The 25,407-nt window shown below is 34.1% G+C and overlaps 1 protein-coding gene across 8 annotated transcripts in view; it reads right to left on the reverse strand.

Moving 5' to 3' along the window:
• Window positions 1-25,407, reverse strand: part of ARMC3 (armadillo repeat containing 3) — a 128,393-nt gene that overhangs the window by 43,737 nt on the left and 59,249 nt on the right. For all 8 annotated transcript variants that reach the window (XR_008912426.1, XR_001625184.2, XM_007504871.3 and 5 more), the window contains 2 exons: window positions 11,933-12,182; window positions 4,478-4,614 (listed from right to left, as the gene is read on the reverse strand). Coding sequence is in view for 6 of the 8 variants with exons in the window: in XM_007504871.3 (XP_007504933.2) it covers window positions 4,478-4,614; window positions 11,933-12,182 (387 nt within the window). In the remaining 2 variants the exon portion in view is untranslated. The remainder of the gene's footprint in view (window positions 1-4,477; window positions 4,615-11,932; window positions 12,183-25,407) is intronic.

The following is a 25,407-nucleotide window of genomic DNA, read 5'->3' on the forward strand; positions in this document are numbered from 1 at the left end:
CTCTTTCTCTTTTGCTTACTCATTTAAAATAGCAGTCAATAGGTTTAATTATTAGCTTTATCCTAGAGTTGGGCTCCTTTCCCAGGGTGTGGGGAGTGATGTGCCAGGTTTCATGTTTTTTTTTGTGCTGTTATTTCCTGAACCCTATTTAGTTTTTTCCATTTTCTATAATTCAGAGTTAGCTACGGTCCCTTACAGAGCTCACAACCCTAATCTGTGAGTGACCTCAGATGCCCTGGCCTCAGCAGTACTTACACTGCAAACAAATATTTTTACTCTCTGAAATTCCTGTTGGCTGCAAATGTTAGCTACCTTCTCTTCCTTGGGACAGGAATCAGGGACTCGCCTCTCCCAGGAGTCACTGTAGCCATTAGGGTCCTCACCTCTCAGCAACCCTAGGGCATGTTCACCCTTTACTCCTCCTCTCCTAAAGCAATAGCCTGGAGCAGAGTAATGTCTAGTCAGCATGTCTGGGCCTTGGAACCTTCACTTTCCCTGGTCAGCTGCTCAGTGAGTGGGTAGAAATCTCCCATGCTGAGACATTATTTTTTATTGTCTTTTCCAATACCACAATCCAAAATTGTTAATTCTGTGGTATTCAGCTTTCCTTATAGCCCAATTCTCACAGCCATATATTGCTACTGGAAAACCTGTAGTTTTGACTATATGGACCCTTGTCAGAAAAATGATGTCTCTGCTTTTTAGTATGCTATCCAGGTTTGCCATAGCTATTCTTCCAGGAGGCAAAAGCCTTCTAATTTCATTTTTGTAGTCATTGTATACAGTGATGTTTGAGTCCAAGAATATAAAATGTGACACTAGACAATTTGCCAGGAATCTTCATTTTTTTCATGTTAAGATTAAATCCACCCTTTATTTTCTCCTCTTTCACATTCTTAGGCATAACCTCATAATCGTGCTAGCGTGTGAAATGAGTACAGTTGTTTGGTTATCTCAATGTTCTTTGGAATTGACCTTCTTTAGGATTTGCACATACATTAATCTTTTCCAATCCAATGGCCACTGTCATGTTTTCCATATTTGTTGGCTAGTGAGTGAAGGACCTTAACAGCATTATCTTGTAGGAGTTTAAAATCTTTCATCTCCATTAAATTAGTCTTATTGTTAACAATGCTTCCTAAGGCACCCCTGACTTCATTCTCCAGATCTAGGTCACTAACCCACCATCAGGCAAGATCTTTCTTGCATATATTCTCTTCTATTTCTGTAAGTCCATTTTTGTCTTTGATCTTGCCAATTTTTACTTGAAATATTCCCTTTTTATCTTTGATTTTCTTAGAAATCTCAGCTTTCCTATTTTATTTTTTCTTTAATTTAATCTTCTTTTCTTTCCTTGCTATTTTCTGGAGTTGTGCATTTAGTTGGGTCTATTATTCTATTCTCCATTCCCTTTCCTTCTTTTCTCTGCTATTTGTAATCATCAGTCAGATGAGATGTCATCAATAGACAACCATTTTGCTTACTTATGCTTCTTTTTCTTTGGAATGCTTTTTATCACTGTCTCTTGTACAATATTGTGAATCTCTGTCCACAATTCTTTAGGTACTCAAGCTTAATCACTTGAATCTAGTAATTGCTTTTGCTTGATATTCATAAGGGATATTATTTAAGTCATATTGTATAGTCTGATTTTTTTTCTGATTTACTGTCTGAATTTTGCAACAAGAAGCCCATGATATGAGCTTAAGTCAGCTCCAGGTCTTGTTTTAACTGACTGTTGAACTCCACATTTGGCTGCAAAATATATAATCAATATGATTATGATATTGATCATCTGGTGATGCTCACTTATAGAGTTGCCTTTGGGGATCGTTGAAAAAGATTGTTGGCTATGACTATTGAGTTATCTTGACAGAACTCTATTAGTTTTCATTTTTTATTCCAAGATCAAATGTATCTGTAATTCCATTTATCTTTTGATTTTATTTTTACTTTAGCCAATCCAATATCCTCTGATGACTGTGACATTTTTTGTTGGTGTTATTTCTAGATGTTGTAAAACTTCATAGAAATGATCAACTTTTGCCTTTTCACCATCAGCATTTGGAGCATAAGACTTCTAGTAAGTACTGTAATATTGAACTATTTGCCTTGGATTCAAACAGATATTATGTTTTCAAAGTTGAGATTATATCCCAGAACTGCTTTTCTCGCCTTTTTATTGACTATGAAGGCTACTCAATTTCTTCTACGGGATTCTTTACCACAGTTGCGTATGTAGTGAATACCTGAATTAAATTCATCCATTCAAGTTCAATATGTCAGTGTTTATTCTTTGCATCTCCTATCTGACCATATTCAATATATCTTGGTCCATAGATCTTATATTCCAGGTTCCTATGCAATACTGACCTATACACCATTCAACTTTTCTGTCATCACCAGACACACCTACAGCTGAGCTTCCTTTTGGTTTTGGTCCAGCCATTTCATTAGTATTGGAGCTACTTCTAGTAGTTCTCCACTCTTCTCATGTTGGATAGCTTCTGATCTGCGGGGCTCATCTTCCAATGTCTTATCTCTTGTCATTTTAATACTGTCCATTAGGTTTTCTTGGAAAAGATACAGGAGTGGTTTGCCATTTCCTTTTCTGGTGGATCACCTTTTGTTAGAGCTCTCTAGTATGACTGTCCATCTTGGATAGTTTCCCTGAGGTAGTCAAGCCCCTCTACCATGTAAGGCAGTAATCTTGGAGGGAATTCAGCTAATCACCTATGTTTAAACCTTGCAATTACCTTATTTTCTTTCCTCCCTCTTACCTGTCAGATCTAACTTATTATAATATGCTATTGATTCTATGTCTATTTCTCTTGCTTCAATATCATATTCTCTGCTTTTGCTATTTCCTTAATCTAGGGCTTTTTAGTCTATTTTAATAGCCTCCTAATGGGTTTTCCTTTCCCTACTATTTCTCCCCTCTTGATCTATTATTTATTCTTTTGCCAGAATAATCTTCCTCAGAGAAGGATGTTATATTCTGCTAAAAATACTTAGTAGTTACCTACTATCTAACAGGTAAAATTGCAATTCCTTTGTCTGGAATGTAGGGCTCTCCTTAAGCTACAAGCAGTTTGTCTCTCTCAACTTCAGTTTATTCTTTGGCCAAACTGGACTATTTCTATTTAATTAAATTAATTAATTAAACTAATTTAACTCACCTGCTTTTATATTTTTTTTCATGTTCTTTCTTTCACTTGGAATATCTTCCCCTCCATCTAAAAGTTACCTTTAAACACTATCTTTTATAGATAGCCTGAACTTACCAACCCCAACCTACATCAGTAGTGATCATGGAATAGTACCATATTACCTACCTAATGCACTCATAATGTATTATTTTATTATCATAAACTGTAAAGATTAAATTTTAGGGGAGATGGGGAGACTGAGGCAGGTAGAAATTAGTTTCTCTCTGCAAGAAGTATTATATTTTTTACAATATCAAGATATTAGGCTCTAAGTTCCATGAGGAAAAGAAAGCATCTTATTTAAACCTTTGTATCTCCTAGGGTGTAGCATAGTATTTTTGCCCTTAGCAAGAGCTAAAGAAATGAAGCAATCAATTGGCATTTATTAATAACCTATGTTATGTGCCAGTCATTGTTTAAGTCAAATGATTAAAAGGAGAATCTATGGATAAATAGAGATGAAAAACAGAGAACATATTTGGAATAAACCTCAAAACTATTGGAAGACTCTTGGAAAAATTGACTGGTGCTTGGAATTTGGCAAAGGTAGCAGAAGTTTTTTATTCCATTTTAAGATGAGAGGTATGAATATATTAAAGACATAATGGAAAGAGCCAATAGAAAGTGAATGGCATAAGAGGCCAGGGAGAAGAAAACCATGGAGATAGGAATTATGAAGGAACAAGTTTCAATAGATATGGAAGAATCCCTAGCAGAGTTGGAGAAATCAGTTTTTGAGGAAATGAGGGGAATATTTCCCTATGAGCAAATTTGTAGGAACAATAACTTTATCACCAGTAGAATAGTGAGGTACACATATTTTTTAGTACTTTTCTAATTAAAGACATGCAATGAAGACCATGTAAAGTTGGTCTTCTCACTTGGGGAAGAAGAGTTTGTTAATGTTCAATCCATGCTTCCATCTTTAGAGTCCTTGCTTCCATAAGTTTAAAGAAAAAGATGTTTATTTCAACTTCATATATATCCTACCATTTATTCAAATATACTTTTATTCATACAATTTGTCATGGGTGGACTAAATAATGACCTGTATAAAAGAGCCTATGATCATACTGGTTTGGACAGATTTTAAACTTTTTCCTTATTTACCATTTATGTTACTATGAAAATTGAGCATTTGATTCAATTTAAAATACTTTACTTGAAGTTACTATACATTTATAATTCATCAACTATTTTCTTGACATTTAGATAAGTATGTAATTAAACATCTCTATTAAAACAACAAAAAAGAAACAACTTCTTACCCTAGTTTGCATAATTCAACAGCTATTGGCTCATCACTTGCACAAACCATAACAGCCCAACTAGCATTTCTTCTGACTTCTTCATTATTTGAGTGTAGCAATTCCACAAGTCGTATAAGTCCATTTGCATTTTTAAACTAAAAATGGAAAATCAAATGTAATTTACTGTGTAGCTGTTAACACTGAAAAATAATTCTCTTTCCTATAGGATACACCAAATAACTGAGAATAGCTAGATTGTTAGAAAGTTTTCCTGATATAAAAAATGAAACACTTGTAAATTTCCAAACTTCAAGGAGCCATGTTTTCATCAATATGAGCATTTCCTAAATGTACCCTTTCTATTAACTTTCCTAGCTCAGATGATTACATTATCATTCTTCTAATCAAAGATCCACATAGCATATCAATAGAAGCATAGAAAACTTTCAACAAATTGTAGTACTCATTTAGATTAAAAATAATAAAACTCATAGGAATGAAATTACCTTTTACTTACTATAATCAAAAACCCACTTTTAAACTAAGAGTTGACATCATTGTAATGGATAAATACCAGAAACTACTTCAATAAGATCAGGAGTGAAGATAGGAATCCCACCGTCTCCACTATTATTTGACATAATATTAGAAATGCTAGCTATAGAAACAAGACAAGAAAAAGAAATTAAGAGATAAAATACAAACAAACAAAAATATTTGTAAACATATGGCACTTTACTTAAAAAACCTTAGAGAATCAACAAAAGAGAATACTTTCAGGAAAACAGAAAACAAGTCTGTAAAAATCATCATTACTTTACAAACATAATCAGAATGAGAAAGAATTTATCGTGAATCATTTAACAATAATGTACGTTAAATGTCTAGGAGCTAACCTATTGAGAAACAGAGGGAATTTAGAAACAGAAAAGTAGTGTAGTGGTTAGAGTACTGGGCATGGAATCAGGAAGACCTGAGTTCAAATTTGGACTCAGATGCTTACTAGCTATGTGACTTTGGACAAGGTCTTAACCTCTGTGTGCCTTCCTTTCCTCAAAAATAAAATGAGGAAAATAATAACTACCTTTTAGAGTTGCTATGAAGATAAAATAATGATTGTAAAGCACTTAGCATAATGCCTAGTACTACATAAATGTTAGCTAATGTTATTATATGAATAGAACTACAAAATTTTTTCACATAAATAAATGAAGACCTCAGTAAAGGGAGACATGGTCAATATTCATGACTAGACCAAATATAATATTACAAATATCATAATGCTCACTTAAAACATTTTTTGCCATATCAATCAAATCACAAAGGAAATAACAAATAAAATGAACAAAAGTAATGACAAAACCCACATCAAAGGGGGAAAAGTCAAGATTATCAATGGAAATAGTAGGAAAAGAGGAGGAGTTGGCATTACCAACTCTTGTATTACAAGCAATAATTATCAAAACTTCCTGTTCTGGTTAAAATATGTGTATTTTACATATATTAAACTAGATGATTCAAGTAGATAAGAATTACCTAGAAGCAAATATATATATAGCAATCTGGTGTCTTATAATTCTCACAAAAATATCTGTTAGGAAAGAGAGTACAATTGGAACTTAAGGAAAACAATCTGACATTTTTCTAGTACTTAAATGTTTGCAAATCACTTTGTATATGTTATCTCATTTGATCCTCATGATAACTCTGCAAGGTAGGTGATATTATCTTCATTTTACAGATGAGGAAACTGAGGCTGAGAAATGTTAAGTGACTTGCATATAGTCTTGCAGCCAGTGAGTACCTGAGGCAAAATTTGAATTCAGTTCTCCACACATTAGGTCCAACACTCTAGATACACTTTGCTACCTACCTGTCACAAAAGAATTCCAAATTAAAAATTCATCTACATCTAAGAAGTTGTTTCCCAAAAAAGAAATAGAGGAGAGTAATTTGGGCACAGAGTAAAAATTTATAATCAGATTTGAGACAGAAGAGATTATAGAAGACAAAACATAATTTTGATTACATAAAATTAAAAAGCTTTTTCATAAGCAAAAACCATGCAGCTACAATAGGAACAAAATATGGATTGAGAAAAAATATTTTCCATTTAATATCTCTAATTAAAAGCCTGACATTCAGAATCTGTGTGGAAGTGATACAAAGCCAAAAGTCTGAATGATTTCTCAATGGATAAGTGGCCAAAAGATAAGTGTAAACAGTGCTCAAAAGAACAAATGCAAAATTTTAATTTGTATATCTGTCCTCTCTTTTAACTCAAAGTTGCTAATAATCAGATATACAAATTAAGACTACATATGTAAACTTCACAACTATCACACTGACAAAGAATAATAGATATAAAAATAAAATGTTGGAAGAGTTATGGGAAGATGGACACCAATAGATTGCTGATGGAGCTGTGCACTGTTATTGAGGGAATGGTGGGAACTAAGTAAACAATCCTGGCTCCATCTGGAGCTAGCTTGGTTGCTTTTCTATTCACTCTTGGCTCTAGTCCAATTTCTTCTGAGAAAACTTTGTTCAATTATAATACCTGAATTTGTAGATTTTGTGCTATGTTGATCATATCACAAAGGAAATACAAAAATAAAATTAACCAAAATAATGACTAAATTTGTTAGAAAACACCATTAAATTGTTTGAACCCAGTCATGCTAGACACTCTCGATTTACTGCTTAGTGATGCTTATGGTGACCAGAAATCCAGTGTGATCTGAAGATGTACAGAAGGTGTTTTCTCCCAATTGTACATCTCAAGCAACCCACAGGTCTTCTCTGAAAACTGGCCCATTACTGGTTAATCAGCTATTGTTTCCATGTTCCTGTGATTAAATATAGCATTGGGGGGAGTGAGTCACCTCTTTTGCTGATTTCAGGGAATTATAGCTGTTTACTCTTCCCCTCCCAACTTGGAAAGTCCCTAATCTCTCCAATTAGAAACCAGATTATCTAATTTTGTAACCTGGTTAATTATTATCTTTGGATTAAGTGATTGTATTTGATTGTTTTTGATGCATAAAAATCTGTCTACCCCTGTATTGGGGGTCCACTGTGATAGGTAAGGAGGTCTGGTCCCAAATGTGATTCAATCATCATGCATTGTTTTATAAATAGATAATTTCGGAAGCTCAAGCCTTTGTTCCCTTAGTCATTTCATTTTTTGCCTGTCACAGTGAAAGTCTTCAAGAAAATAATTTGAAATTAAGTAAGAAAAGCTACTGGATTTTTTTTTATCCCTTGACACATTCCAATCTCACTACTACATTTGCACCTGAAAGAAGTGAATGAAAACAAGAGAAGACTCATCCTTTCACGAATATTAAACAGAACCAAATTTGTAATAACAACTGCAAGCAAAATCTCTCTCCAACAATTCCTGAGTGGCTAGGCAAACTGAGGCATACAAATGTGATGAAACAACAGAGAGCATAATGAAAATCTGGAGGGCTCAGAGAAATCTGGAAAGGAAAAGGGAAGCAGAATGGCAAATGAAGAGCCCAAAGAACAATGTACACAGTCGATGACAGCAATGTACATGAAAGCAACAGAAGGAAACAAACTTCAGGTTAAGGAAGAGCCTAGATTAAAGGAACACTTTAAGGGTTTTGAAGCATTATGTACATTTTCTCATTTAATTCACATGACAGCCAGGTGAAATGGCCCTGCACAAATCCTCACCTCCATCTTACAGGTGAGGGAACTAAGGCACAGAAAGGTTAAGTGCTTTGCCTAAGGTAGCATAGCTAATATGTGTCAGAGGCAGGGTCTTAACTGGTCTCTCCTGACTCTAAATCTAACAATACCAGCTCTACAATACTCCCTCTCTCAAGTAAAATGGATAACATTAATCTATTAGCACAAATAAAGCACACACCTTTCTCTTCAGAAAACAAAGGCTATGAAATGATGAATATATGAATTTTTAAAAATTCATTTAAAAAATATAAAACAAAAGAAATACCCCTTCCAATAAACAAAATATAAAAGGAGGAAGTGATGCCAAGATCTCATGGGCAGTATGGTGCAATGAACAGAGTGGTGGACTCAGTGTCACAAAGACCTAGGTTCAAATCCTGTCTCAGACACTTATATTATATATGTGATCCCAGGACAAGTCAGTCAAGTTCTCTCAGCTTCAGTTTCCTTGTCTCTAAATTGGAGGTGATGATGACAACACCTACTTTACAGGGTTTTGTGAGGATTAAATGAGGTAATATTTGTAAGGCATTTTGCAGACCTTAAAACAAATGTTAGCTATTATTATTGTAATCACTGTATTTTATCTTAACTATGTTGGGGGAAATAAATTTGTGGTAGATTTGTCTGGGCATTTAAGAAGTGTCTGGTCACTACAAAATAAATCAATACAATTTTAAAAACTCAATGCATTTCATAACACTGCTCACATTTATGTTCCTGTCCTTCCTTATATGCTTTGAGGCAAGTAGTGCAAGTATTATTTTCCAAATCTTATAGATGACAGTGCAAATATTAGTACCTCAACTACAGAGATGTTTCCCATAGAAACAATGGCATAAATGATGGATAGATTCTTAGGTTTGACCAAAAGAGTCCATTAAACCAAAAGTATAGCTGAATATATGATATATATTTACAGTGAGAACAGAATGCAAAACTATTCATTAAATTCAGAAAACAATGAAATTCGTTTTTTTTCAATTTTGAAGGAAAATTTAAATAGTGAAAGTGAGAGTTTCCTGACCGAGAAAGGTGGTGGAGAATGAAGTGTGCGATATGTGTGTGTGTATATATATATATATATATATATATATATATATATATAAAATATATGCCAGAGAATTAATTTGTATTTGTATATATATATATATATATGTATGAAAAGAATATATAACCATGTAATATTCCCCTATCTTTGCATCCATCATAACTGCATGTTTCAGATTTCTGGTTCTACCCTGGTTTTCACTTCCTCTTAGTATGTGTTATGTGCCAAAGTTTTTCTTATGACCATAACCATCTGCTACATTCCAAGCCTCCTTCTTTACCCTTGTATGTTTTACAGTCAATTCACCTCTCCTCGTCCCTTGTTCCTTCTTAAATTGATACTGAAGTGGCCCGTAGCCTTCCCAGCCTGACCTTATCCTTATCCCCACCTACTTGTTTCTTATTATTTATTTTAATTTTCTATTAAATTATTGAAATAAAGTTGAACAATATATAATATAATATGAATGTGTTTCTATGTACACATACACACACACACACACACACACACACACAAAGGCTAATTGAGGTAGAATTGAATTAGAGGACAAGAAAAGGCCATGAAATGTGCATGAGCCTAATAAGGGGGAAGGAAGAAATGTTGATTCTGACAATTCACTTTTTTTAAATCATTTTTTTCTGGCTAAGTGGAAAGGGATAGAGCTGGAAGGGGGACAATTTTGTGTTTGTTGTGTAATTTGGAGGTTTCAAAGTGCATAATTTGTCATTCTGATATCATTCTGGCACCAATGTTAATTCTTTAAAATTTGCCTTCATAGCTTCATTTTAGACACACTCCTAATCAAGATATTCACAGCTCAGGTAGTACCTGCACATGAAATAAAGTGAAATCATTTAAACCCAAACAGGCGTTCAAAATCTCCATCGCACTCTCATTTTAAGAAGAGGTGTAATAAGATATGTTTAACAAGATGAAACCTCCAGGATATTTAAGGAAAGACTATGAGTATGCAATGATACCAACTCAGGCTGTCTTCAAGATGAGCAAGAGGATCCAGAAAAAGGCAGCTCTCTCACAATTGTGGCAGGAGATAGCAAAACAACAACAACAAAACAGATTGAGGAATGATCAGGAAATCCAAGGAGACACTCTAAGTGTATTTTGTTAACTTAGATATACACATAAAGAGAACCAAAAGCCCATGGGCTGAGGGGAGAGTTCCATCCAGAAAAGTATAGCCAAAGAAAATATTTTCTATTTGATACTGGAGGCATAAGGAGTCCCTGGAGCTTAGTGAGTAGGAGTGTGACATGATAAGATTTGCATTTTAAGAAAATCTCCTAAGGGGCTGGAGGATACATTGGAGTGAGGAGAGACTTGAGGCAGGCAGATGCACTATTAGGCGTTTTCACCAGTCCTGAGGGGAGGAAAGCCTTCATCAGAGTGCTGTGGTGGTGTCCAAGGAGAGAAAGGGATGTATTCAAAAGATGCTGCAAAGGCAAAATCAACAGCCCTACAGCTTGGGATGGGATTGAGGGGAGGGAGGAGAGATAGTGAAGAACCCAGGATGACTCTTAGATTGTGAGCTTGAGGGACTGAGAGGATAGTATTGACCTCTACAGTAATAGGGAAGGTGGGAGGTATAGGAGTCATGGTTTAGGGGGAAGATAATGAGATCTGTTTTGGATACATTGAGTTTAAGATGTCTACTGGACGTTCACTTTGAGAAAAGTGACTGGAGGTCAGCAGAGACCTCTATTTGGGGCATTATCGGCAGATTTGAGGATACAGGTGTTAATTAAATGGATGAAAATTGATGAGATCCCCAAATAAAGAAGTATGGAGGGAGAAGAGAACCCAGGACAAAATCCAGAGGGATAACCTACAATTAGGGGATGCAGTCTGGGGAAAGATCCAGCAAAGGAGACAGGGAAGGAATGGTCATGTAGATAAGAGGAGAATCAGGAGAGAAAAGAATATTGAGGAGGAGATCAATCCAACTGGATTTGGCAACTAGTGAGATCAATAGTAATGTTGGAGAGAGCAGTTTCAGTTTAAGGATAAGGTGGGAAGCTGGATTATTAAGTTTATTGAGTTAGGAAGAAAGTAAGAGGAAAAAGTAGAGACATATATGGTAGATGAGTTTTAAATTTTGAGGCCATTAACTACAAAATGCAGAAAGAGGACTGATGAGGATGGAAGGATCAGATGAATTTTTTTCACTTTAGGGGAGATGTGGACATATTTATAAGCATTAGGAAGTGCATCACGAGAGAGAGGTTAAAAATAAATGAAAGAGTGGGGATGACAAAGGGGATAATGTGATGAAGGGGATAGGATGGAATAGGATTCCTTGAAGTAGAGAGGTTGGCCTTGGTAAAGAGGAAAACCACTTCATCATGTGAGACAGGGGTGAAGAAGGAAAGTGAATGGCCTCAAGTTTTTCAATAAAATATGGGACCATGGCTCATGACTTTTAACTAAGACTTTGAGAGGTAGGCAGCACAGTGTATCAGGAGAAATAATGGATTTGTAAACAGAGTCTTTGAGTGTTTAACTCCTGACACTCCCATTTACAACTAGTAGTGACCTCTCCAAGTCTTGGTGAATGAGAGGAATCTCTAAGGTGCCTGCAAATTCTTAATCCTGGGATTCTTGAGTACATTTTAAAAAAGAATCATGCCAGTCTCAGTAGATGCTGAATGGTATATGAGAATGAAGGGTATTAAAATTGTCACCTCAGTCCTTGCATCCGTATCACATGCGATTGCAGCCACAGTGAGAGCGGCTTTACTCTGGACCATATGGTTGGAATTGTTCAGGGGCTGGATGATGGCACGCATGAAGTCATGGTTCTGGATCATCAGGCGCAGGGACTCCTGGGTAGCCATATTTGTCAGCACTGTGGCAGCGTTGGCAATGTTGTTGTCTCTGCTACTGCCTAACATATTTATTAAGGGCTCAATTGCTTCAGCTTCAGCAGCAGCACTGGCAATGCAGAGAAAAAGACACAGTGATGAAACCATCTTCCAAATGCTCTATTGAATAATTACATCAACGAAATGTTAATTTTGTTCACATAAATCATAGAGTTGTTCACAACAGGATCCTCAAGGTAACCTGTTCAGTTTTCAGATATGAATTCATTGGAATGCTGCTCTCTCTGCAGTTCTTTAATAGAGTATAAAATGCTCCATGGGAATTTCCACTGTCCAATGACAACTGTAGTGAGAAGAAAATTCTGTGAATGTTCTTGTGTATTACTTTATTGAAAATGGGTAGAGGGAACACCCCCAATGGTCTTTTTTAGGTAAATAAAGACATTAATATCTATGATAGAAAACTAATAATTATCTCAAGTTAATTGATAATCACTGGCAGAAAGGAAGTCATTTCAAACCATTAAATCTCATCTTGCAAATAGGTTTTCCGATTATATATACTAAACATTCAACTAAATCAATGATACATGCATTCATGGGTATTGGTTTCAAGGGTGGAAAAGGCTAGGCAATGAGAGTTAAGTGACTTTCCCAGGGTCACACAACTAGGAAGTGTCTGAGGCCAGATTTGAACCTAGGACCTCTGGGCTCTGGGCCTGGCTCTCAATTCACTGAGCCAATTAGCTGCCCCTCTCCCCCGCAAGTGCCAAATTTTAAAGATTCTTGTTTCTAATATAATATTGTTCAATTAGCTAATTATTAGAACCAAAAGCATTTCCCCACATTATTAAAAACTCAAAAATCTCTTTTTAAGGAAACTAACTGCATAGGCTTGCTTTCATCACTTAAAGTTCAAGAAACCTTAGAGCAAAATTACAAGACAAAAAATTTTAAACAAAGAAAAGTTTAATTTTATTCTTTAAAACTTAGAATAATTTAAATTATTGACTAAATTGCAATAATTAATAAATTATAAAGTAATTTAATAAATAAATTTAAATGGAAAATATTCCATTCTATGATATATAGATTATCTTAGGTTTAATAAGAATAATAGTACCATCTTCTAAAAATAAACATTCTACCAACATAGCAATAAGATATGGAATATAATTATCTCCAGAGAATTAAAAATGAATGTTATATAATAGAGCAATGATGAGACATATAATTAGGGAGAGCAAGATGGAACATATAACCAATAAAATAACTTCAAAGAAAAATAGTAAAAGATATCAAAGAAATATATGATAAGAGAAGTCAGGCTGGTCACCAGGCAACGGCAAGGGTTGGACAGTCAAGGGTTTTTTTTTTTCCCATGGTCACCTTTGTGATGTGAGAATTCGCTAAAGGCCTAACACACACACAGGAGATGTCCTGTGCTGAGGGCACTGATGGATTACAGTCTGTATTACAGAGGCAAAGAGCCCAATGGATGAGATTATAGATTTATTTGAATCTCTCTAAGTATCTTGCCTTTGATAATAGAAGAGCCAATACATGAACTAAAAGGTTGGTTTTCGATCTTACCTTGTGAAAGGTAAGGAGGACCAAAAATATTAAATATGAATATAACTTTTATAATTTACATTGGATTATTCTTCTACAAGAGAGAAAAAAAAACAGAGACAATATGAAAATAGCAAGAATAAAGGAACTTAGATGAGCCTTCTACACACATGGCTCTTCTACATATACACTTGCTTTTTCGTGTTAATTTTGACCATTTCATAATAGTTTACCTTCTTCCTACTTTAATGTTTACTTTAAATTGATTTAACTTGGATAAAAATGCTGTGAAGAGGGAGAACATATTATCTATACTTTCCCTAGGTATTTTTCCCTTTAGAATATCCCTGGAATAGCATTCGACTTCTGTTCCTAAAACTGAAATGAACATTCTTAAAATTTAACTTTGTCTTTATAACAATATGTAATACACAATACTGTCATATACCATATATAGTATATAGTATAATATATCATCAACATTTACATGTATTCATGAATAACAACAAATTTTACTACCTTCAATAACTTGTTAATTAAAGCAGAAACTTTCTACGTTTTTTAATGTGAATTGGCATTGATCTCTTTATGTACATTCTTCTGATTCCAAAGTAGATTTTGAAAGCAGTTCAAAAATCCAACTCCCCCCCTTTGGAAAATATTTTGAGCCACTTAATTCAAACAAGCAACAGTACCGATGGGGGAGAAAGCATTTAATAAATAAGTTTACCCAGTGGAATCACGCGTCGGCTACGGGGGGGGGGGGGGAGGAAAAGAAAATGATCTTTGTCTTTAATGAATAATGCATGGAAATGATCAAATAAAATACTATAAAAAAGAATATAATGCAAAAAATAAATAAATAAATAAATAAGTGTAAAAGATGCATACAGAGTAGAGAAAAGATAACCTTAGAGAGGAAAGCTCCAGTGACTTGGAGGGGACGGGGGAGGATAAGAACCAGAATGCCTCTTGCAGAAGGTAACCTAAGCTGAATCTTGAAAGAAGTCACAAATGGTAGATAAAAGTGATGAAGTAGAGCATTCCAACCATGGAGGAAATCTAGTGTGAAGTTACAAAAATGGAAAATTAAGTATTATGAGAAAAGAACAAATCTAAGTCGTCTGGTATTGCTGGACCACACTCTGGTGTGAGAGTCAAATGTGAGAAGACAAGATAGACAGGAAGAAAGGAAGATCATAAAAAAGCTTTAAAAGCCACATAAGGCAATTTGGTTAAATTTAATTTGTTAAGTTTAATATACTGTTAAAAAGAATTCTGTAAACTGTATAGTGATGACTTTTGTTTACTAATAGAATATTAATATTTATCAATATAATTAATATTACATATTTATATGTATATAATATAATTAATATAGAAAGAAAAAAATTTAAATCTGATCCAGAAGAAAAATTTCCTATAATTAATTTCTTCACTTTTTCAAGGACGTTATTTATTATTTAGTCAAGTTAAGAAATTATTAATAGCTTTGCTTTGTGTAGTTAAAGAGCTCCAACACATATCCAGATGATCAAAGTCCCCCATCACTGTTATATTATGCCTCTGTGCCAGACTTAGGATCTGGTGCCCAAACTCGTCTATTCTTTCTTGTCCAGATGGTGTGGAATAATACTCTGATGACAATGTTGCTCTTGCTTCTGGTTCTGTTTATCTTTGGCCAAATTTATTCCATATAAATATCATTTTCACACACATTCTAGCTTTCTTGTTCCATAACTCACACAATCATTTGCAAAGTTTCTTGGATCACCATTTTTGTCAATCATCCTGGTTAGTTTTTCCAGCAAGGTTAATATTTCAAGTAGCAAATTCATTGAACTGATTCATTTTTAAGCATGAATCTGGTCATCCTTACTACAGTACTATATTTGCATGGCATTTAGAATCCTGGAACAACCAAGATGTAGCACACTGTCTGAATTACATCCCCAAACTGGTTCTCTTTAATGATGGAATATTATACATATGTGATACAATATAATTGCCATTACAGCCTAATACTTGGAATGCAGTTTGGGTTTTTTTTTAAACCAAAGCCACTTAAATTAAATCACAATGTAACATATTGGACAGAGCAACCCACTGCATTTGGAGTCAGAGGACTTGGGTTTCAAATCCTGGTTTTGCCATTACCTTGTGTTCTTGAGCTTTACTTTCCACCTTGGTAAAATACTGGAGTTGAAGTAGTCCCCCTACTCGAAAACTAATGGTATAGACATTCAAATTTTGTATCCCATAACAAAATGATAAAAAAGTAGGGGAAAATGGAAAATGCGTTTAAACTTAGTGTGTGTGTGGTGTTTAGGAAGCTGTGAGATGCCAACCAGTATTACGATGTCTTTATTACTGTTTGAAGGAGAATAGTATCACTATAAAAAGTATAGCTATAGCTTGATGCTATAGGATATAATACAATATATATATTAAGCTTGGATTTCACCCAGCACTGAAAATCACTGTTATAAAAGTCAATTGAAGCCCGAGAAAAGAAAATCTTTTCCTACATATCAGTCCTTGGATCTTCCTTCATAACCTTGTGTCCAGTAACTATGGTGTTTTTCATTCTTGTATTTTCAGTGCACAACACAATACCCTTTTCATAATTGAAGCTTAATTAAGGTGTAGAGTGAATCAAATTCAGCTGCAAATGAAAAGGAATTTTTCCTTGATCTAAATGTTCAGTTCCATTACTTAATTCCTCTAATACAACTCTTATGTCAAAAAAAAAAAAAACAGGCACTGAACTAACCAGAAGAAAATGTTTTCATGCTAATTAGTTGTTTTTCTCATCATAAAATAAAATAATGGTCAAGATGTTAGAATATATAACAAATTACTTTTGTGGCGTTTATCCACAATTTTTGGTATTTAATAAATTATGAAATTAGTCTATTTTTCTAATATATTTTAACATGGAAATTATCTCTACAGTCATTAATAGTACTGTATAGGGGGCAGGGAGACATTCTTTATTCTGTATAGTAAGTATATTATGTTATTAAGTTGTATGTATGTATATTACTTGGGTCATTATAAATATGTTAATTCAGTAAGAACAACAGTATTTTGCCAGAAATCCAGATATTTGCACCTTCTTCATACTTTATGTTAATAAGTCCAGTGTACTGACAAAACACAATTATAAGAGGACAGCTTACTCTCTGATTACAATCGAGTCTAAGGCTCTTTGTGATAAGAAGTTCTAGGTGGAAAATACATGCTTCTTCCTAGATAGCATCTGATTCTAATTGTAATGCTTTGAAACCCACGTCTGATAATGACAGTGTTTTAAATTTGGTTTAGTGTTAACTCTTTCCCCTTTTCTTTTAGTTCCAATGTAACACTTATTATCTGTAGTATACCATAGAGTAATTGATTACATACTATTCTGTATCATTACATAATTTACTGGAGTCCTACTTTCCTCAAACTTATTTTACTCCTCAAGATTACTGGATAATTCTTATGATTTTTTATAGCCTTGTAGTTCTAATAGGGAGTAATGTATATAATTGAACAAAATATACTATAATAATAATATAATTCACATAGTAAGTGTACAATAAGTATTTGTTATTGTACTGTAGATGAACTTTTTCCTTCTGGTTTATATTATAAAGGTTAGACAACCTAGAAATTTGATATTCATTATAGCAATGAAGGCAATCTAATTCTTTTAACCACTAGTGTAGGTTGATAACAATTTTTGGAAATTTAGAATTGTATTGAATTATATTCTTTGTTGATGAAAAACTAGTTCTCACATCAAATGATCCAAACATTTCTATAGATGATGAATTTAGAAATTGCTGACTACAGTCACTCATAATTGTGGTGCATAATCTGTGGCACCCCCACAGATTGCAGGAACTGCACTCTCCTCTGCCCCCCACCAAATTCAGATAAATCTTTTTTCAATTTAATTTAATTCTTGTTTTTTAATTAATTAATTTAGAATATTTTTCCATAGTTACATGAGTCATGGTCTTCCCCCATTCCCCACCCCAGAACTGACAAACAATTCCACTGGGTTAAACATGTATCGTTGTTCAAAACCCATTTCCACATTCTCCATATGTAAAATAGAGTGATCATTTAAAGTCAAAATTCCCAATCATATCCCCATCAAGCCATGTGATCAATCATATGTTTTTCTTATGCATTTCTACTCCCACAGTTCTTTCTCTGGGTGTGGATAGTATTCTTTCTCATAAATCCTTCTGGGTTGTCTTGAATCATTGCATTGCTGTTAGTAGAGAAGTCCATTACATTCGATTTGCCACAGTCACTCTGCATCACTTCCTGGAGGTCATTCCAGTTCACATGGAATTCCTCCAGTTCATCATTCCTTTGAGCACAATAATATTCCATCACCAACATATGCCACAATTTGTTCAGCCATTCCCCAATTGAAGGGCATCCCCTCATTTTCCAATTTTTTTGCCACCACAAAGAGTGCAGCTGTGAATATTCTTGTATAAGTCTTTTTCCTTATTATGTCTTTGGGGTACAAACCAACAGTGGTGTTGTTGGATCAAAGGGCAGGCAGTCTTTTGGGCATAGTCATGGAGATAAATCCTATCCCTTAGAATTCAGTTATAAAGCTCTTAAGTTTTACATAGAACTTAACTAGAAAAGGGAAGGCACATCACTTCACTACTTTCTCAAGTGCCAAAGTGGAGCACAATATTTTCAGAATAAAGTTTATGTGAGAACTCACGTTACAATTTCTTACTTCACTATGGAGACATTGTTTCCTCCCCCCCCTTTCTTTCAAAAAAATAATGGAATCATCTTCTAAAGTATCACCCTGTTGGCTAAAGATCATGAACCATGTGGGCAGTTATAATAGGTAAAAAAGAATATTAAGTTAAGACGTAGGCTTAAAAAATTTTAAAAATGTAGTCAAAGGAATAAAGACTTAAGTATACCAAGATATTACTTTTTGGATAGTGTAGTAATTTTTAGATTTACTCTTTGACTCTTTTCCCAAGTCATTTAAAAAATAAGACACCGAATCTATTCTGATTTATTTTCATTCTTCTAATTTTAATTTCATTCTAATTCTTCTTAATGTGATGGAGTCATTGTTTTTTATTTAGTCCAACTTAATTTCAGCAAGGTTTTATATTTTCTCTACTAAAGTTTATTCTTCTTTCATTCCGTACTCCGCTAACACTCTCACTTCCTTTCTTATTCTTTTATCTAGAGCTCTTATTTCACTAGTATGGTCATTTAAAATCCTTGCTTCCTTTATTTTAGAAAATTTACTAGAACTTATGGCAAAACTAGCTATGATTTTTTTTGGTGGAGGCTTTGCTTTTAAATTATGTGGAATTATTTTGTTCCCTGAGTTTATGTGTTGAATAATTCTGATATTTCCTTTTTATTGGTCTTTTCTTGTATTTACTCTTTTCCTGTTGTACTTCCTGAATGGGGATTTTGTATCAGAAACAGTTTCTGTACTTCTAAAAGGAATAATGAGGATTTTGGGTGGATGTGGGAAGGGTGGATATTGATATGTAATGAATGAAATGTCTTTCAAGTACTTTAGAAGCAACTCAAGCCAGTGGAGTGGGTAGAGCTTGGTAGAGGACAATGTGCAAATGGGCAAGGTAAGAGTGGTCTATGATTAGGTTGTCTGCTCCAACTAGTCTGCACCAGGGTGGTCTAATCCAGGGCACACCAAGATCATTACCATTCCAGTTCTATCCCTGAAAGGCTTCTGACCCACTTAGGGAATTAAAATCAAAGAATTGCAGGCATTATAGGCCCTTGGCAAGATCCTGATCTGGGGTTCCAGAAGTTTAGAAGGCATTCTCAGGTGGAGCTTTTCATTTGCAATTTCTACTTCCCTAATCCCAATAATTTTCTTGCTATATCTTTGTGAGGATGTAGGCTAGCAAAACATATTGCAGATTCCCTTTGGATTTCTTTTCTCTTTAGTGATTTAATTTTTTTTTCCTTGATGGAACAACTGTTAAGGGGTTAGGTTTTTTTTTTCCAATTTAAGAACATTCTGTCCTCTATGATCTTTTCAAGTCAATCATCCAAGAAGTATTTATTAAGTACTTATTACATTCAAATCGTTCACAATGGATTATCAAGCACATTTGCCAGCTTTTTTTAAATGCAAAGATACAGTAAGAGAAATTATGCTACTTCTGTGACATCAGTATTATTCCCATAGATATTAATTTTAAGAAAATTTTAGAAGGTAGACAACTAGTTTATGTCATTGATCAAAGTAATATATGTCTGTCTGTGTGTGTGTGTGTGTGTGTGTGTGTGTGTGTATACATACATTATAAGACACTGATAAGGCCAGAATTCAAGTTTCTGGATCTGGGCAGAGAAATCTGTATAAATAATTTATAAACAAAAGCATGTCTTTTCTATTATGCACAGTCAACAAAATATACAAAGCCTGCTGTTTCAACAGAGAAAACAATGAGACATTTGTTAATTTCTATTTTTAAGCATTAATAATATGTTCACCCTATATGATTACAAAGTTCATTTGAAGTTGGTTTATGATTACAGTGAATGTGTCAAGATGTTTTTGAGTGATAACATTTTTAAGATAAAAAATGTAATTTAAATAAAAATTTTATATAGCAATGTTTTTTTAAAGGGACACTGCAGTTTTCATATCACAAACCACTGTTTAAAATATTATTTTAGGCATATGGAACAAACCTCAAATTAAATTAGTTTGCATTGCATTAAAATACAAAGTGATCTTGTCCTACCCTCACTTCACCCCTCCCATACAATTTTTTAACCTAAATTTCCACTAGAGGTCAGTATTAAGACACACTTATTTCCATACTGTTGAAATAAATTGCATGTCAGGAACAAATTATGGTAATAAAGAGACCACTATATATAATGATAATAGCTAGAAGACTATAGTTATGTTAAATAATTCCATCTTTAAAGTATGCCAGTTCTACATTATAATCTATATTTGTATGTTTTTTTTTATTATATTGGAATGCATTTTAACCTCAGACATCTTTGTATATTAATATTATGGTCAATGAGTAACCAATAAAAACTTACTAAATGATAGGTTTATTGAGTCTGGATATCAACCTTTCAGCTTCTGCTAATGTATTTCCAAAAAGAAGGCTTTAATTTTTTTTTTTTGAAGTTACCAAGCTTTCGCTTGCCCTCTGGTCATGCAAGGTCCAAATCTATTTTTAAAACACCAACAGAAAAATTATATCTGAAAACTTTTTTTGTTATATCCAGCTGAAGACCTTTTCATAAAAAATATAGTGATCCTGCTGGTGGAGTTGTAAATTGGTCCAACCATTCTGGAGGGCAATTTGGAACTATGCCCAAACGGCACTAAAAGTCTGTCTGCCCTTTGATCCAGCCATATCACTGCTGGGTTTGTACCCCAAAGAGATAATAAGGAAAAAGACTTGTACAAGAATATTCATAGCTGCACTCTTTGTGGTGGCCAAAAATTGGAAAATGAGGGGATGCTCTTCGATTGGGGAATGGCTGAACAATGGCTGTGGTATATGTTGGTGATGGAATACTATTGTGCTAAATGGAATAATAAAGTGGAGGAATTCCATGGAGACTGGAACAACCTCCAGGAAGTGATGCAGAGCGAGAGGAGCAGAACCAGGAGAACATTGTACACAGAGACTGATACACTGTGGTACAATCGAACGTAATGGACTTCTCCATTAGTGGCAATGCAGTGATCCAAGCCAATTCTGAGGGACACATGTGAAAGAACACTATCCACATTCAGAGGAAAAACTGTGGGAGTAGAAACACAGAAGAAAAACATGATTGGTCGCATGGTTTGATGGGGATATGATTAGGGTTTGATGTTAAATGATCACTGTACTATAAATATCAATAAGATGGAAATAGTTTTTGAACAATGATACATGTATAACCCAGTGGACCTGCTTGTCAGCTTTGAGAGGGGGAAGGAAAGAGGGATGGGAAAAATCATGAATCATGTAACCATGGAAAAATATTCTAAATACATTTTAAAAATATAGTGATCAAAAGGACAATACTGTAATCTGCAACCAAACATATGGATAAGCCCAAAGTTAAGCAGTTTTCTATGGAATGAAATAATTAACAAAAACACATTAACAAGTAGGCATCCTTGGCTAAGGCAACCTCCTTGTTTTCTTTTTACGATAAAGAGATGGGGATGGGAGGAGAAAGAAAAAAGGTTACATTACATTACATTACATTACATTACATTAGAGAGAAATTATATCTTTTTGGGGATGCAGACCTTCATTTGTTTGAAAAATTTTTATTGGTATATCTTCTTTTTACCCCAATCAATGCAACTTACTGCAAATATACCATTCCATGAATAATCTTACATATAAGTATGGTATGAATTATAAGGAAAGTTCTCTAATTATTTTATTAATGCAGAAAAAAATGTTAATATTCCTCATCCAGAATGGCTGCCAATTTATCTTTATAAAAAGACCTCTAAGCATTTACTTACCATAATGACAAACACATACATTTGGAGGAGATTTCTCTCTTCTGCCTTAGCACCTAAGCCCACTACAGTGTACAAAGTAAGCACTGAATAAAAATGTGTTGAATTGAATTGATTTCTCCTTTTTTAAAAATTTGACTGTTTCAGGGACACATGTTCTGTTCTTCTTGATCTATGATCCCATGATGTTGCCACTCAGCTCTTTGTGGTCTTAACCACAAATAACATTGCATCAGTAGCAACTTATTCCCCAGGGTAGAGTTCCCTGTCTGTGGCATTCTACAAGGCAGCAGCACAATAGTAATCAATGAACATATATATTCACTGAATGCCTACTCTACACAACACACTGCACCAGAATTAAAGAGTTACAACCATGGTTCTGTCTGTGTGAAGAGAAACTGTTGCTTTAGTGCTAATGCTGCTCTCCTTGAAAGAATTAGACCCAAAGAACTTTTCTAGGGACCAGTTTGATGACCAACGGGAAAAAATGTTTAAAAGGGTGAAATTCCTTTGGAGCTAGAGTGATGGAAAGGGATAGGGATAAGAGATATCACCTAAACTTGCTATCATGGGGAAAGTGTCTTGGACTAAAATAGATCATTTTAATTCATTACAACTGTGTATACATTTATGACACATTTGCTATATCTTTTCTTTACCAAACATGTAGTCCTTTTGAAAAAATAATGACATATGGTCTCATTCTTAGTTTAAATTTTCTAGCTCTCTAATCTTATAAAAAGAAAAAATCCATTTTAATATTTAGTAGGATAAATAAAATATTATTCAATATTTATATTATTGTATTTTCTATAATATGGATAGCAATTTAAAAAAATCTGCCACATGATAATTTCTTCTAAACATACACTATCTGCTAAAAGTCCAAATTAATCCATTTTGGATAATATATCCAGGAAAGAGCAAGTTTTCTTTCTAGTGTGGGATCATTTGTAAAATCCAGAAATGAATTCTGATCAAATCCAACAGATGTCAGTGATGTTATAAATTAATAACAAAAGAATCCTGGAAAGGTGATTTGACCTAGTGACTCATTTGAAGCAAGGTCTACATGCTAATCATGGGCATTAAAATCAAAGTGATTAATTTGATTGAAAGGTATTAGGCAAACATGCTTTTTAATTTTCTTTTAAAAAAAACATATTCACTTTTCCAAGAAAAACCATGACCATTCCAAATTCCAAGAATTCATAAAAATAGCTCATTCTCCAACCAAGTAGTAAAGGAAGCACAAAAGGCTAAAGATAGCACTGCATTGTTTGATTATATCATGTGGTTTTTTTCCCCCTAGGTAAAAATCTCCTATTTTCTTTGTTCTTCATTTTGTAGTAGCTGTTTCAACTTCTATATTCCTTTCTGTGTGTTCACATTATCTCACTTCTTTGATGATTGTAGTACTCTGAGGCTTCCTAAACATCAGCACAATGTTATACACAAATAGAACCACATAAAAGACCTGTGATAGAAGATGTATGTAGCCTCCTCTTCTATTTAGACTGGAGGACATTGTCCATGAAAATACCTTTGCTGAGCCTAAATCTCCCTCTTTTAAATTTCTAATGAGATAGAGAATCTAGTAAGTAATAGGATTATTAGGATTGAGAGACATTTTTTGGAAGGAGAATCATGAGGGTTAATGTGTCATGTTGTTTTACAGTAAAAAAAAAAAAGAACAAACAAAAACTGAACACTATGGAATCCTGTACTTCCTATATCTTTCAATCAGTTGTGTGACTGTTGAGGTTTGATTAATTGTAGACAATTGTCTATAAAAGTCCGGATGTTCTTTTCTCATTAGCTTAAGCAAGGAAATCCCAGGTAGATTTGTAGATCATTCTCAAAAACATTAAAAAAAAAGATGAACAGCCATATAAAATGATAATTACTGATGTCTTGTGGATTTTCTCCAGTGACTGGAATCATAAGAGGGCTTCCTCAATGAGATCCATAACCATTTAAAAGAAATCAGTCCCAAAATTCACTTTGGAAAAGCCAAATTGATGAAGATTTTAAACTGTCCAGGCTATGAAATGCTGTATCATAGGCAATTCAATGAGTTAGTTTATTATTCCATAGATCTTGGATAGACACTGCATATGAAAAGTAAGCTATCCCCAGAACTGAATAGGATAATAGATTTAGAGCTGGAAGGGACAGACCATAGAAGACATTGAGTTTAATCCCTTAATTTCTTGGCTACGTTCTCACTAACTACACCTAACCTAGAAACCAGCATGAAAAAGACTTAATCCTTTCATACCAGGAATTTACAATATCTTGGTGTATACCTTGGTCACTTACTACATCTTTGTTAATAAATAACACAAATAATAACCCTCTATCTATAGCCATGGGTCCTTTCAGTCCTTGGCTCCCTCCTTTCCAGCCACTACTTCTGTAAACATACTCCACCTTTATTACCCTCTATACTCCAGTTCAGTGAGATCACATCTGTAGAGTATTTTAAGGTTTTCAAAGTGCAATACATACTTTAATTTATGTGATGTTACCAATGGGCACAAATAATGGAACAACAATGCAGCTCAATCAAATTATTTTTTCACAATCAATCAATAAGCAAAATGGAGTCTTATTTGCTCATTTCATGTCTTCGTTGCCCTCTGTTTGATGTTCATTTTTTAATACTTTGGCGACCTTTCTCAGTTATACAAATGCCACTAAAAGATTATTGTTATTTAAAATTTAGGCCTTTGTTACTGGGAAAAATTTGGGATAATTAAATTTTAACTTTCCTGAAGGCAATGCAGTTGATACTTCTGCTATTTAATTCTGGGTTCAGCTGATTGTCAATTTATCTGAAATATAGACAACTCCAATAAGCCATCCATACAACTGCATGTCTGAATCTGGCAACTAGACATTTGTTAGATATTTGATCTTTCCTGTGTTGCTGATCAGATAAAACTTTTTAAAGTGGTTATGGATCTCTTCCAGGAGGTTTGCAGTGTTCCAGAGCCTGACACAATTTGTATAATGCCATAAACATGAACATCTGGAGAACCTCAATGCCTTACGGGAAATCTTTTTTCAATTTAGACTCGGCAATCGATCTCCTCCATCCCAGTGGCAAACACCTTTGGCAAGTACACATCTTTCTTTTTTAGGTCTTACTTGATGCTTATTATTAGAGAGTCTATGAAAAGCACTATTTCTATTATACTTTTCAAGGAATCTTGAATAATTTTGATGT

The sequence above is a fragment of the Monodelphis domestica genome, chromosome 5 (genome assembly GCF_027887165.1).
Source record: "Monodelphis domestica isolate mMonDom1 chromosome 5, mMonDom1.pri, whole genome shotgun sequence".
NCBI lineage: Eukaryota > Metazoa > Chordata > Mammalia > Didelphimorphia > Didelphidae > Monodelphis > Monodelphis domestica.